Source organism: Rhipicephalus microplus, chromosome 4 (assembly GCF_043290135.1).
Source record: "Rhipicephalus microplus isolate Deutch F79 chromosome 4, USDA_Rmic, whole genome shotgun sequence".
Classification (NCBI taxonomy): Eukaryota; Metazoa; Arthropoda; class Arachnida; order Ixodida; family Ixodidae; genus Rhipicephalus; species Rhipicephalus microplus.
Window position 1 is genome coordinate 78,904,355 of NC_134703.1, and position 15,215 is coordinate 78,919,569.

A 15,215-nucleotide genomic window follows, 5' to 3' on the forward strand; every position below is an offset into this window, starting at 1 on the left:
GAAGTTTATTGCTCCCAATAAGGATTGTGGTTGAAGTTTTACGTCTCATGTTCACGATGTGATTTTGATGGAAGCTCAAGTGGTAGGCTCTGAAAAAATCAAATAGCTGCGGTTCATTAACGTGCCCCTAAACCGAATCACACAGGGCCCCTAGAGTTTCACCTCCATCGAAATGCGGTCTCTACACCAGTGGATTCAATCCCGTGACCTCCGGGTCAGCAGTCGTGAAAAAGGAACGGCTGAATGAAACGACGTTATCGCTGTGGGCGCATAGAAGCTCCTCGATATCAGAAATCAGTGCCAAGAAAAACGAAAAAAAATGCTCGCCATGCACTTACGTCATCCACCATTGACAGTAAACGTACAGATGCCCCGCCGCTGTGGTCTAGTGGCTAAAGTACTCGGCTACTGACCCGCAGGTCGCGGGTTCGAATCCCGGCTACGGCGGCTGCATTTCCGATGGAGGCGGAAATGTTGTAGGCCCGTGTGCTCAGATTTAGGTGCACGTTAAAGAAGCCCAGGTGGTCGAAATTTCCGGAGCCCTCCACTACGGCGTCTCTCATAATCATATGGTGGTTTTGGGACGTTAAACCCCACAAATCAATCAATCAGTAAACGTACAGATAGACTTCTCTAGAACAGCATAGCGTGTGGCTGTCGATGTTGTTGTTGGTTAGCTAATACCTCACGTTAGCTAGAAGCTTCCATTCACGCTTAAATTATAGCACAAAGACCTATAGTACGCAGTATGACCATGCTCGGTAGAATTCAGGCGTCGGTCTTTACATATTTCTGTAGAAAATGGCAGCTGTAGCAGTCGGCTGGGTGTGATTCTATCTGTACACTTCACCTGCCTGCAAGAACAGCCTGAACCCGAAACAAAACTTCTGGTGGCCGCCAGACAAATGTTCCACATAGATATAGCGGGACAAGCAGAGTGGGGGGGGGGGGGCGGAGGGGGGATATATGCAACATATTTTGAAGTGATGGCATTTTATTTCATGTAAACTATGGTCTACCTTGCAACTGGAATTCAGTACGAGTTGTTTTTCGAACTACTTCGGGAATGAAGAAGCATGAAATCTTCTTCTGGGTTGTTTAACGCATTTTTCTTATTCTTACGCTGCTGCAATTTCCATGTATCCTATTATCTCTGAATAGAAGCAGCTGGCACTGCACGCTATCTCCTACACCGTATAACAACAAAAAAGAAGAAGAACGCAGTGTAAACAAATTCTGGTATCATCCGTACTCATCTGGGCTCACCGCGTGAAGAATTCAGATAGATGAGTTTCGCGCTCCGGTGCTTCCTATGCAGTGGTGGCGGTCGCATGCCGTAGGACATTGCGGCGGCGAATAAACAAGGCTGCCGGAAATACATGGACAATATACGCACTGTCGGAGACAGGCCAACGAAAGGCGCGCGGAACAAGCAAACAAGCTCAAAAGGAAACGTGAAAGTCCCGTAGTAGAGTGACAGCGGCGGAACTGCGCGCCGCGCACAACGCCGAATTACGTCCGTGAAGAATGAAGTGCTCATGCCGGCGAGCATTGACCACACAATGCGTCACGTCTGGGCTATATGCGAAACGGTCGTTTTCGACAATGCAGAGCGTCGTCCGCAGTGTAAAAGTGAGTAGGTACAAGAAAAAAAAACACTACCGCACATTGTTTGCGAGACAAATGATCCAGCAGATGAAACATAAACACAATGTGGCGCAATTTCGGGAATCTCATTTCATTGCCTTTCATTTGTTAAATTTTTTACGCGTTTCACCGCAAGAAATGATAAGTTTACAAGGTGTGCTCGGGGGTATAGCCTGCGCCCCCTTCGAAAAATTGAAGAAAAACGCAAAGTAGGCTCGCAAAGCTGGAAAAGGGTGAACTGCCGAGCCATCTTGTTTAATGTAACTCCACATTCACCTTTCTTCTTGCGGCATTTTCCTAATCGTTGCCACATCGTGGCACCAAGCTTAGCTTACTCATGAACCCCAGATTGACTGGCTGCGTTTCTCGAGAGCTTTCAGCGTGGCTCAATATAATCACCTCATGCACCGACGCAAGAACATCAAGCCATTAGACATCGTTCGCTGGTATAGTATATACAGGCCGCATCATCGTGTGATGGACATTAAGCTCATGCAGAAACATGCGCGTCTTGGCAAACGGCCTGAAGTTACGAGGAGTCTCCGCACACTCGTCGTTTTGGCTTCCCGCACATTTATAGACACTCGTTTGTTTTTGCGCGCGATTTTCGTTACGGGTCACATTACGGCATCGTGGTTCACTTATGAATTCTATATCGGGAAATCACCGCGGCTCGATATCTGGAGCCGTATTAATGGCCGTTTACCATGCAGGCGCTCGTCTTCATCCAGATGATGCTGCTATCTCTTTTTCTTGTTTTCCTTTCATCAACGTATCACTTAGAGGGCTAAAAGTATGACGTTGGCGTGTGCTCAAGTAACGCCGCCGATGACTCGTTTCACTTCAAAGAAAAACATGAAAGCCTGTTCCACGTGCGTGTAATCTGAGTAAGCAGCAGAGCTGTCAGGCAAGCACTGACTCAGTTTTCTATCTTTCTTAGTCTTGCTTCTTTCTCGTTCCTTCTTTCACCTTTCTTTATGCTTTTCTTCTTTGCCCTGTATTTCCTCGCATCACTCCGCATCAATTTTCACTTTCCAGCCCACTTTAATGCACTGTAACAGACACGCCTACACCACGTTTCATCATCTTCCCTCCTCCTTTACTTCCCCTCGCACCACTCCTCCTTCTCACTTCTTTTTCCAACCCCTTTGCTATACTACACCATTGAAGGCTACGCCGTGCCAGAATTAAGCTGCTTCGCAAATATCCGCTTTTTGTGACACCTATATAACGGCTTTCTGTCAACGCCTCACGGACCAACCAACCTTGAGAACTAACAGCTTCGGTTGTAAAAATAATAATCGTGCATGCCTTCCGAATCTATTCTTTCTGATGACATACTACAATCAAAACCACATCAAACCTGCACAAATCAGGCACCATTTGCGATTAGAAAGCATTGTCGGTATGAACTGCTGGACAGTGTCATCCAACGCTTGTGAGCAGAGCTAACGGTACATGCCACATCCGTGGCGCGGCAGTTTATGCAGTACCGAACCTAAGTATGGCATGGCGGTGTGGTGCGTGCGCTCTTGATAATGTATATATTATTTTTCTCCGAACATGCTAGAGAGATGTAGGTGGTGGAAGGAGTCTGTATTTTGTTCGTTCAGCGTCGGTGCGCCGACACATTAAAAAGGGACACTAAAGAGCAAAACAATTTTGGAAGTAATAGTAAAGTACAATTTCAGAATCCCCAAAACGGCACTCTTACCACGACACGATGTTTGGCATATAGTGGCTAAAAAACCTTTCTAGCCACTATACTTGGTGAGCGGGAAAACGCACGGAAGGAAAACGTGGGTAAGGCGACGCCATCTTGAGAGTCCTGCACCAAACACCCTGACGTAAGAAATTTTGAAGGCGTCAACTGAATCTTACGAAGCTTAAATTCGGTAAAAATGAAGTACTTTGACATCTGTATGTGCCGTATACTTCGCATACATAGGTTCAGAAAATTTTCTCCAGCCGATGTCACGAAAATACCCAAAACTCATTTTGAAATTTCTGACGTCATGCGCGCAGATTAAGCGCGAAATTTAAAAATGAAGCTTCAACCTTGATATAAAAATTAATCTTCAGCCATGATACTTATGACACTTATAATATTATTTATGGGGCGTTAGAATTCTCAGAGTGCAGCTTGTCAACCTAAACTAAGTCATTGTTCCTGTTTAGTGTTTCTAAACCAAGTCATTGTTCCTCTTTAGTGTCCCTTTAAAGTGAAGTTGTTTCTAAGAGCGTGACAGTAAAACATCGGAATTTGGTGTTTTCGGGACTATGAAATTGTGCTTTACTAATTTGGAGAAAATCTTTTTCTTTCTTTTTAGTGTCCCATTATGGTGACACTGAGTTTCGCTAACCATTTCAACAGGATGCAACTGTCCACTGAATTTCTCTCTTTCTCTTTTGTGGGGCTACCGCGAATGCGTCGACGGAAGCAGCTGGCGGACATCGACCTGAGTGACCCGAGCCTAAACCAGGCGGCCAGCAAAATCCAGGCGACGTTCCGGGGCCACCGGGTTCGCAAGAGCCCGCTGCACGAACCCAAGGAACCCGGAGACCGGCAGCAGCAGGAAGGGGAAGCCACCGACCAGACGGACGACGCCAGCAAGGAACTGCCCGACGTGAGAGCTTACACTCCTCACCCCAGCATCCCCTCCATGCATATTATACAAGGACTGCCACCTATGTAAACTATGCATAAAGTACTGCGTAAGTACATTATATACGTAGGCTGCCAGCGGACAGCCGCATGTGGCTGAATGCAGTCTATAGGGTCTCGCGTTTCGCGTTCACTAAGGGTAATACTAGCTCGCAAATAATTTAAATAAGCATGGTCAAAGCTGGTTATGTTGTGTACATGATCCCCACTTCTGTGCAGGTTGTACTTACCACTAGGACGCCTTATTATGGCGTAAATACACGTGCGAACCCCGAGAGCAGTAACACACGAATTAAAAAATATTTTTTGCTTAAAACAAAAATTTTTTGATAAACCTTTTCTATGAGCAGGCAATAAAAATTGCTAAAATATCTACTAATTGGCTTATATTTAGTAGGAATGCCACAGCGTTGAATTCGCGGCCTAATATGTGCAAAAATGAAGCAAATTAGTCGCTACCGCTAAACTTTATTTCGCAGTATATAGCCTGAAATTATTTTTACTCTACAGTAAAACATCCTTTCAATATGCTTATGTCAGCTATCACATTTCGCCTTATGTTGTCTTTCTATAAAAAAAAATAATATGAACCATGTTCTCTATATTCGATGCCACATAAACAATCCGCGAAAGCGTAAACGTTCGTAAAACTTATTTTAAGTGAAATGCCTATCATTGTTCCAAAGGTAAAATTTTGTCTTGACCTAATATTAAAAGAATGGATTTTTCGGCAACGTGTTTTACGAGCAATGGTTTCAAGCTTACCGAAAAAAAATTCATGAAGCTTGCGGTACTGAAAAACTGTTTCACAAAAAAATGTTTTGAGGGAATACTTCTTTCTTTAGTTAGATAGTTCCGATTTTTAAAAATAAATCGCAGATAGTAGAGCGCCAAGGTTGGGACAGTTGGCGTGTAATGACTCATGATAATACATCGGATGAGGTACTAAAGGCTTCAATATGGGCAGGAAAGCGATACGCTGAAGTTACGCGTGCTCGGGAAAACAAATACGGAATAACACGTTTTAGTTAGCCCATATTTGTTATCATTTAAATTATACATGGCTGTACAGTGTTCTGCTGATGAAACTCGAGAGTCGGCCCGTATCGGGGTCGGTGGAAGGGCCGTAGGAAAAACAAGCAATCGGAGGTCATAGGAAAATCAAGCACAAACCTATCACGTGCACTTTTCAAAACTGCATGACTGGTCAAATTTAATGCGGAATTCCCAACCATGGCGTGCATCCTAATTATGTGGCTTTGGTGTACGCAAAATACAAAAAAGTAAAGAAAAGCTTCGGCATGGTCCACTTGCACGTAACTTGCTATTCCACGGGGTGTCCGAACAAAACGCAGAACGTGTAAAAAAACTAAACCTATTGCTACCAAAAACAAATAGAAGAAAGTTGCATCTAATTTACCAGAGATGTCTTTTCTGTCAATTATAGTAGAGCTTTTTTTTTTTCATTGAAATGATATCATTCTTTCAAAGAAGTGGGATTCACTTATTTCAATAATTTCGCAAAAATGGATAACTATAAAACGATTTCACTGAATTGCAACACAATGAAAGATTGCTGTAAAATGAACGCCAGGACACAAATGGCACAACACGGGCAAGTGTGGCTATCTAGCGCCAAGAAACGCATTTACGACGACTACAGCATAGCCTCCGAAATTCGCACCGCTGGCTAATTTCGAAAGCCATGAGTATAGTCGTTAACGGATCAATAATATTGGCGCAAAATCTTATGAGTGACTACTACACTTGTGAACGAGAAGGATAAAGTTGTGGAGGAAAAGTAGTCGCACGATCGAAGCGCCCTGCCCTTCATATATTCATTGACGCTTACCAAGCCCGTACTAACGAATTCCATTTGCTGCGTCAACGGTCGTGCACTATGAACGCGTGATGCCTGCATCCACGTGAGCGCGTATAAATCCGCATTTTTTTTTTCGCGCAGGAGCTTAAGGACATGGACCTAAACGACCCCGACCTGGCGAAAGCAGCCGTCAAGATACAGGCCACGTTCCGCGGCTACAAGACGCGCGCTAAGCCAGAATGACCACAAACAGGTCAGCATGCAGCACAGTTCAAATTGTTGCGACGCTACGTCTCATCATTCATAAAACAGATCAAATTTACCTAGGTTACGTTGAAGGGAAATTTTCAAATGCGTAGAAATGTGATGTGCTATCCTTGAGACGTTAACTGCGCCAGATTTGCGTGCACGTGGTTCCGTATTAAGAGGCGAAAGGGGGGGGGGGTCTTATTGAAAAAAAAAAAACCTCATTCTTACTCGTATTGGCCGTGTCGGAAAAAAAATTACTTTTTGCAACGCGTTTACAAATTAAAATGAAGCCATGATGGGCTTCTCGTAAAGGCCTGCCTCTGGTGCCTTTCCTATGAATGGGGAAGGTGGGGGGAGGCGGGGTGCTCAACAGCTGACCCATGCAGGCGGAACGGTTGAGGCGCGTGTGCCATGCGATGTAAATGCACGTTGGAGAACACTGGATTGTCGAAATTGGCGGAGCCCTTCATTACGGCGCCTTTCGTAATCACATTGTTGTTTTTGCGAGGTGAAACCGCAGCCGTTATTAATATCATTACCTCACCTCTCTTTCGCGCCGTCTTCTTTCACCCTGCGTCGTTTCCGTCGTGCTTCTCAGCACAACGTTCAATGTTCGGTCATGGCTGATCCACACTTGTCACGGGTCACGTCTGCAATTAATGCATACGGAAACAAGGAACGTGGGGGCTTTCTCGCGCATCGTCATCAACGCTGCCTGTGGCATTCGCGCATTTTCACGACCCGCAAGGCCGGAGAAAATACGCACGGCAGCGAATTTCTAACCATGCTACGCCGGACAGAAGGGGCACAATAAACGGCGGCTCAATAAGGGTCGGATCGCCTGTTTGCTCAGGTCCTTTTTTTATTTTTGCTTCGTTAACAAACTTTTTTTTGTTGACCAGCACTATGTTCACGCGCCGTAAGCCCATGTGCACTGCAAACATGGTTGATCGAATTCGAGAAAAAGGAAGCGAGAAGTGCTTCAAGAAAAATATTAAGGCAGCTTCGCACTCGTGGTGCCAATCCTTAAGAAAGTGAGCCATCTTTTTTTTTTTCACTTCCGTTTTTCTCTTTCTTTCCATCTCTCTGTATTTCTGTATTTTCCAGTTTTTACTGTCTTTTTTTTCTGTCTATTTCTGTTTATTTCTATTTTTATTCCTATATTTTCCTCTTATTTTTTTTTCAACTTCCACCTTGCTTACTTTTTCTTTCTATTTTTCTGCGTCTTTTTGCGTTTGTTACGCCTAGCGAACGACAACATACGACATCCGGGACCCACAAAATGCTCAGTACGTAATGTCGTAATCGAAGCTCCCGAAGAACAAAAAGAAGAAAACTTCCCCTCGTGGCGAGCACGCGCTAGGCTGCACTCTATTTTGCCAACGTGACGCCAAACTACGTGGTACAATGAGAGCATATTCCAGCCCGGGTTTCTTAAGTGATGCGCACTTAAAAAAAAAAAACGAGAGTGCTACTCTTTTAGGTGACTCCCCACTGTCCACGTGTATGACTCCCTTTAAGGAGACGCTTTAACTAGTTTGCGAGTCACACGACTCTCAGAAAAAAAAAATAACGATCCCCAAAGAAAGATTCTTAGAGGGTAAGGAGAAAATTAGAGTCGTCTATATTGGAACTTTAATCTGGCATTCTGGAGCGTTCATCTTCGGAAAGTGAAGAGCGTAAGAGATGAAATTTTTTTCTCTTTTGTTTGTTTAACAAGTACCTCAAAGAGGTTCGCTCCGCGCAATCCCGGTTCAGTTTTGATCGATAAGTTTTCTCGGCGCAGTGATAGCCGCAGATCGCGAACGATGGTTGCAATAATTCGATTGCGAAACTCCGTTACTCCTTGTGCGGTGTCATTTCGTAAGTCAGAGCCAAGCCGCCGTAATTGAATCTCGGAAAACCCGAAACTTCACTCAATTCGAACGAGAACTCCCAATTCTGCTTGGCCCCGCGCTATATGTACTCAACGCACTCTGAAATCGCATTTCTCAAACAATGCCTTTGATAAGCAGAAGCTCTCGACGGGAATAGCATGAAGTGTAATCGAAAATATGCCACCTAAAACTTAGTTTTTCTACGTATGATAATATCTTATGCTTTACCTCCTAAAACCATGACATGATTACGATAGAAGATTCTGTGGAGGGCTCCGGAAATTTCGACCATCTGTTATTTTTTTAACGTGTACTGACATCGTACAGTGTACTCAGTGTACTCAGGCCTCCACCAGCCCGCCTCCACTGATCCAGCGACCTTGGAATCGCGGGTTTCTACGATAAGCCACATTTTGAAGACAAAATAAAAAGCAAATGTAACTGTTGTGAAAAATAGTAAAAGAACGCCACAGGAAAGGTATTTTGGATAATGAAGCAATCATTCTGCTTTAAATATGCAACTTTGCAGGTCTATTTAAATACGAGTAAGTTCTTAAAAACATGAGTCCATTAGCACGTTTCACCGCATCGTACAGTCACCATCATCAGCCCGGACTGAACTATCCCATGCCTTGATGGATAAACAAATTATGTACAACACGCGGAAAAACTATGACTATGGTGTTAATAATTATAGTCCGCAGTCTGTACATAATTGCAAATCAAGTATGACTGAAACATGTTTGCTCCAGCAAATGCCGGATGAGTCAAGTTGCAATATATGCCTACCGATTGAAACTCTCGATCCCAACGTCAAGTTCTTCAGATATTTGTATACACACGATGTTGCATCTACTATTCACGTCAAATGAAACGTGAACGGCAGCAAGCATCAGGAATGGTATAATGTGCGCCGTCCAGTCATCAACATTGGTAAGCGCACAGCGCTCCGGTTCGGCAGAACTGCGCATGTCTACGATGATGACTGGACGGCGCACACTATATCATTCCTATTGCCACTCAAGTTTCATTCCGCCATTCACGTTTCATTTGACGCTGATCGTACTCCTCTAAAATATGCCTGTATACCCATATTTGTATGCTTCCATTTTTCGCCAAAGCAAAAACTTTTCAAGCCACCCCGGTGTGGTGTGATTGAGATTGACTCTGCTGTTTCGTTTGGACTTGGCAGTGCGACGCTGTTATTATGCAGGAAAATGCCTCCCCAAAGAAATTACTCTTCTTTAACAAAAGATACCTTAAGTCTCTGAACGAATCATAAATCAAGCTTTTGAGAAGATTATATCATGGTGTGAAATTTAGCAGATGTGTCTTAATCTTGAAAAAAACAGTATCAATGAAAATTACTCGCAAAAAACGCCCCTAACTTACTATTACGGCTCCAAAAACAAACACCTTAGTGAGGTAACCGAGTAAAAATACTTAGGGCTGTTAATAACAAGTGACATTCGGTGGAATAAACAAATCAATCAAGTCATAGCTCACGCATAACGTAACTTTTTTTTCCGTGGGGCACTGAAACTATCCACCCCACTGTACGTCTCCTTGCGTAAAAATTCGTTATTCTGCCCAGGTTAGATTAAGCTGCAATTACCTTGGACCCATACACCAAAACAAATATCCATAAACTGGAATTGATTCGGAAAAGAGTAGTACGCTTTATATATAATCGCTATGACAATACATCAGAAACAGACCCTTTAGCCAGAGCCCAGCTTCAAGCTCTATTCACTAGAAACAGTCCTTCATGCTTGAAGTTTCTTTATTAAACATTATAGGGGCATGTTAGGCTCGACGCAGATTACGTCATGCCACTCACCTCTAAATAAATCACAAGACAACGGCATGATAGAACACTATAACACCACATTGAACGCGAAATAATGCATTTAAATATTCTTTTTTCCCCAGAACGGTGAATGATTGGAATTTATTATCAAATAAGCAAGTGTTACAGCCTTTGTTGGCAAGTTTTACTTCTGGTCTCTGTTCTTGAACCTGGTTTTCATTTATATTTCGTTTATATGTTGACATGCAGACTTATTACGTGTGCGCATATTGTTCTTGAATGCCTTTGCATGTATTATGACTTACTTTGCTATTGTTATTTTATTTACTTACACTCAATATTTAGTTCTTAAATGCACGTAATTGCATTAAGAATGGTTATATATGTTTTTGTATGCATGTATATATGTATCTTCAAATGTGTATTCCACGTTTCATTTGTTCATAAGTCACATTTTGGTTTGGGTCATACGATTTATGTGACCCGTTTACGCCTACCACTTGTTCCACACATTTCGTTTTACCAGATCATGTATTGTTTATTTTCCCACCCAGCCAAAGTCCCAACTGGGGATTGTAATACTCATAAATAAAAAATAATAAAAAAATTTAATGCAAGTGTTAATTCTGCGGCCTCCACAGACAATGAAGTGGTTTATGTACCGAAGTATATCAAAGCGCCCGATCACTTAGTCTTAAAGGCTTTTCACTATATGTCATGAAAAAGTTCGCGACACTCATGAGAGCCCTAATGTTATTTTTTTATTGCCTCCATCCACCCGACTTTAGGTTGAAGATCATCGTGAAGACTTCGAGAAAGCCTGCCCATGAATGAATTATTTATGACACAGCATGCGAATCTACAATGTTCGACTTTCATCTAACTCCGATGCACGCAACAGAGGCAACGTGAAAGAAGCTGGCCACCAAAAGAAAGATTCCTGGCGACTTTGGTCTGCGTATCGCACTGCACCATTCCACATTCCCCAAAACACTTGCCTTGTATCTCAAATTTCCGACGGTGCTTCGGTAACCCCAACGCATTCTAATTTCACACAAGTAGTTACGCCAATGTCTAGAAATTATACACAGTTCATGGCCTGCTCACGTGTAAACACTTAGGGAAAGTATAATTAGATTCAATGCACAGGTGGAACTTCCGCGCCACGTTTCTCCACAGTCAGTTGTTACCTAAGTGTTTTGTATGAGCACGTGTTAACCTGGCCTCTAGCAGGCGCATTTGCGAAATTCTAAAATGCTGTTTTTATCCCCCATTCCCTTTTCCCCAGTGCAGGATAACAATCGAGGCATGCGTCTGGTTGACCCCCTGCGTTTGCTTTTACTCGTCTCGCTCTCTCTTCGAAGCTCAATACCGTATTCGAACCTGTGTTTGAGACGCAATTTCCGTGCCCGTGCATATGCACAATATTACCCGAAAATTTTTTCGTCGAGTCTTTCGTGTGCTGACAAGCGTGCCACTCTTTGGCGCCATCGAATGACGCACTCCCTGCGTTCTAAGGAATCCACCGTAACCGGCCGCTCGCCGCAGTCGTCTGAGATTGTGGAGGAGCAGAAGAATCCATTCGGAGCGCTCATGAGCTACCATGCGGACCTAGAGGGTTGCCGATCGCAAGACACTTTTCGTGCGAAAGATCGGTTCATACAAGTGCACACAAAATATTCAACGTGCTATAACGAAGAAATGCTTCGCTAACGAAGCTCAAGAAAAAAAAAAAACAATAAGCCAGTTGATCTCCAACCACACGTACGCTTTACAACGCGTCAGCGTATGGCGTGTAGACTCGGAGGAACAGGGCGCGCAGCTGCAAACTGCGTGCCCTCTCTCTACACAGAACGATGGCATGTCACGCACTCACTCGTTGGAAATCCACGCATACGCGTTACAGCGGTGACGCGTAGACTAGCGCCGCTCCCTCTCCTTACAGATAGACATAGAGAGCGCGTGGCTACACGAAGCTACGCGCGCTCTCTTTCCACACTAAGGGAGAGGGCGCTGCGTCACTGTAACGCGAACGTGTGGTTGGAGCTCTAGAGATGCCTGCCACACTGTTCTATACTGCATGGTGTGATCTAAACAAGCCCTCGTCTATGTAGCACAACACTCTAAAGAGAAATCGAAGGAGTGTTTCTGCTGCACAACAATATAATCGTCATTTATACATCGAGTACTTTCCTCGCGCTATCGCCCCGGTTACGGTAGTTCGAGGTCACGTACGGCGCGCGCGTTCTCAATGTGACAGAATTCCCGACAGGAATGTGGCCAGCGCTGGGTTTTCAAAAAAAGGAATGGCGAGCAAGTCAGATTACGATTATTGTTGTGCAGCAGAACTACTCTCAGAATACTCCATTTTTTTTCTCTTAGAGTTTACAATAAGAAAAGCAATTGGCAAGCAACTTCCGAGGAGTACAGTGCGTAAGATATCCACCGCGCGTCCAAGGCGAATTTATTTCATTCCACGGTTATGACATCATTGAGGTCCCTCTTCTGCCTTCGTTGCACAGAGCTGAACAAGAGTGGGGTTGATGTGATATATTTAATGCGGTTGCCTGTTGTTGCGGCTCAAATGAAAAATAAAAATAAATAAAAGCTCGTTTGCAGCTCAAACTGCCGAAAGTAAATGCTAGAACAGTGCATGTAATCACGTGACAAGTAGGATGAAAAGAACTGCGCCAGCGAGCTCCACGTAAAATAAGCATATCACTCTCAGCTGACTAGCTGGTGATCGCGGACGTGTTCACTACCATTTACTCAAGGGTAGCTCCTATTCAAGAAGTCCATTTAGAGCAAGGGCAGCACTGCTTGTTTGGACGCGACCGACAAATGTAGGATTATCTGCCAATAATTAACGATGATAACACGGCCAAGAGACGTCCCAGACTGTAACCAAAGCAGAGCTAGAACAAACCAAATAATGATATTCCGCACATATAATCTTGGTTTCCGGAATTCTGCGAGCATTACTGTTAAAGTTGCATAGAATTAATCCTTAAAGCCTAAGAAATCACGACCCATATAATTCATGTCCGATTCGCTAACAGCAACGTAACAATTCTGCCTTCTGTGAATGCCCCTGTGAGAATGCACCCTTACATCCCCATCTCGAATACCCAAATCTTATTCAGCATGTGCAAGTACCAATATTACGATTCCTGTGCAGCCAAAAAAAAATTGATAAATGCACGGTTCAATTATAAAAAGAAATTGAGGCTCAAATCGCACCTGATCTACTTCGATAATGCGACCAGCCTGATACAAGATAATTTTCGTAAAGCTGAATTACCCCATTTAGCGAAATTCCCGTTACTGTAAACCTGCAGACAGCCGCTTTATGTAGGATTTCACAGACATAAAAATGCTGCGTGCCTGTGTCGCTGTGCAGCAGTGCAACAGTTTCATCATGTCGGCTCCATTTCCCGCAGGTCAATACCGCAAAGTAACAACCAGACATAAAAAATTAACATGATCCCGCTAAAAGATATATCTAATCAAATACTGAATATTTTATCCTCCAATTCCAACATTTTCCCATCGGAGAAGTAATGTGCTTCATAAATGCACCGAGATGAAACGCTTCCGCTAGCATATACAATGTAAGCATTCAATCACAGTGCTATTAGCGAACGAGTACTTACGCGCCAACCTTACTGCCTTTGCCCTTGGAAAGCAGTTCGCGACTTACTGAATGTTTTGGTGTTGCTTGTGAAGCCTGTGTGCACTTGTTGAAATAATATTAAAAAAACATGGCTGCTATGTTTGAAGATGAAAATCAAAGGGGAGTGCACAGGCTGATTCAGTTGGGCAGGCGGCCGTTGTTAACTGACTGGCCGGTTTGTAGCATTCGTAGGAGTGCAGTCGTTCGCTCTGCCTTGACACTGTAGCTTTAATTTCATTTCTCGAATGTCTCACATTCACATTCCCGTTGGGCCAGTGTTCGTAAGGAAACCTCAACGCCCGAGGTGATGTATTACAGGGAGTAGAACGTTCGAATATGTGTGTGGCCACAATGAAGATGATATATGTGCTAAGTATGATAAAAGAAAGAAGATATGTCTTCATTCTCTAATAAAAGTATTATTACCAACATTCATGGCACTTGAATTTTTTTCCAGTTCAAACTGGACATGCGTCATCTGTCCCTTTCTTTGCTTTTCTCTCTCTCTCTTTCCCTACCTCTATGCCTACAAATTATTACGTTAGCAGTGTTTATTGCTGGGTGAGAATTCGCCTACATCAGATACTGCCAAAAACAGACATTCAATAAAGGCGCAATTTTACTACGCATTTGAACAATCAACAAAATCGGTGTAAAAATTAGTCATCATCACACTCGCCTAGTATTAGGCACACAATAAAAACAGCAAAAATTTTAATAAAGAAATCTATAGTGATGAACGTTTTTTTTTTTTAACTTTTTTTGCACCAATTCCTAGAAATTAGCTCCACTTGTCTCACACGCCGCTTTCACATATTGCTCAGTTTTTGTGTATAAAAATGATTCAGTGAAGTGCTTAAAAGAGTAAAAGTGCCGTAGCTTCGTACCTCTATATCGTTACACCTCAGTATCTAACCTCGAGTAGCCAAAAATTGTGGGGAAAGAATTCATTGTAATAGATGGTTCAATAGCGCTAAAACGTGAATAGTCTGAGACTACAAGAAGATATTTTTTAATGGTGAATAAAAACATCAGTATTTTTTATTTGTGTATTAGCAATACCGCAGACCACCACGTGGTCCATGCTGGACGAGTTGTACATTGATCGCAGAATAAATAATAAAAAAACAAAACATTGCAACCACAGCAAAAAAGAAAAAAATAAAAAGCTATGAAAAAATGGGAACAGAGAAAATGTCAAGTACAATCATGAAACATGACACAGAGTTTGCAGTTCGCATCCAAAATCATTGCCATCAAAAACGGTGGAGGGCAGAGCATTCCATTCGGACACAGTTTTAGACAAAAAATCGTGTTTGTGCGATTTAGTTTTAGCGAAAATTGTGGCAAGTGACCTACTGTGGGTTTGTCTAGTCTTCCTAGCCGAGTGGAGACGTACACAATCAGGCATGGTTACTTTTTTGTTGTTGTTGGACTTTCTCGCTTTTTTTTTTTTTTACAGCTGAGGCAGG

At 43.2% G+C, this 15,215-nt stretch overlaps 1 protein-coding gene across 1 annotated transcript in view; it reads left to right on the plus strand.

Moving 5' to 3' along the window:
* igl (IQ calmodulin-binding domain containing protein igloo) overlaps positions 1 to 14,174 on the plus strand; it is a 241,135-nt gene extending 226,961 nt beyond the window's left edge. The window contains exons 3-5 of the mRNA XM_037423174.2: positions 4,092 to 4,274; positions 6,276 to 6,387; positions 10,859 to 14,174. Coding sequence (XP_037279071.2) covers positions 4,092 to 4,274; positions 6,276 to 6,377 — 285 coding nt within the window. The 3' untranslated portion in view covers positions 6,378 to 6,387; positions 10,859 to 14,174. The remainder of the gene's footprint in view (positions 1 to 4,091; positions 4,275 to 6,275; positions 6,388 to 10,858) is intronic.
* The last annotated feature ends 1,041 nt before the right edge of the window (positions 14,175 to 15,215 follow it).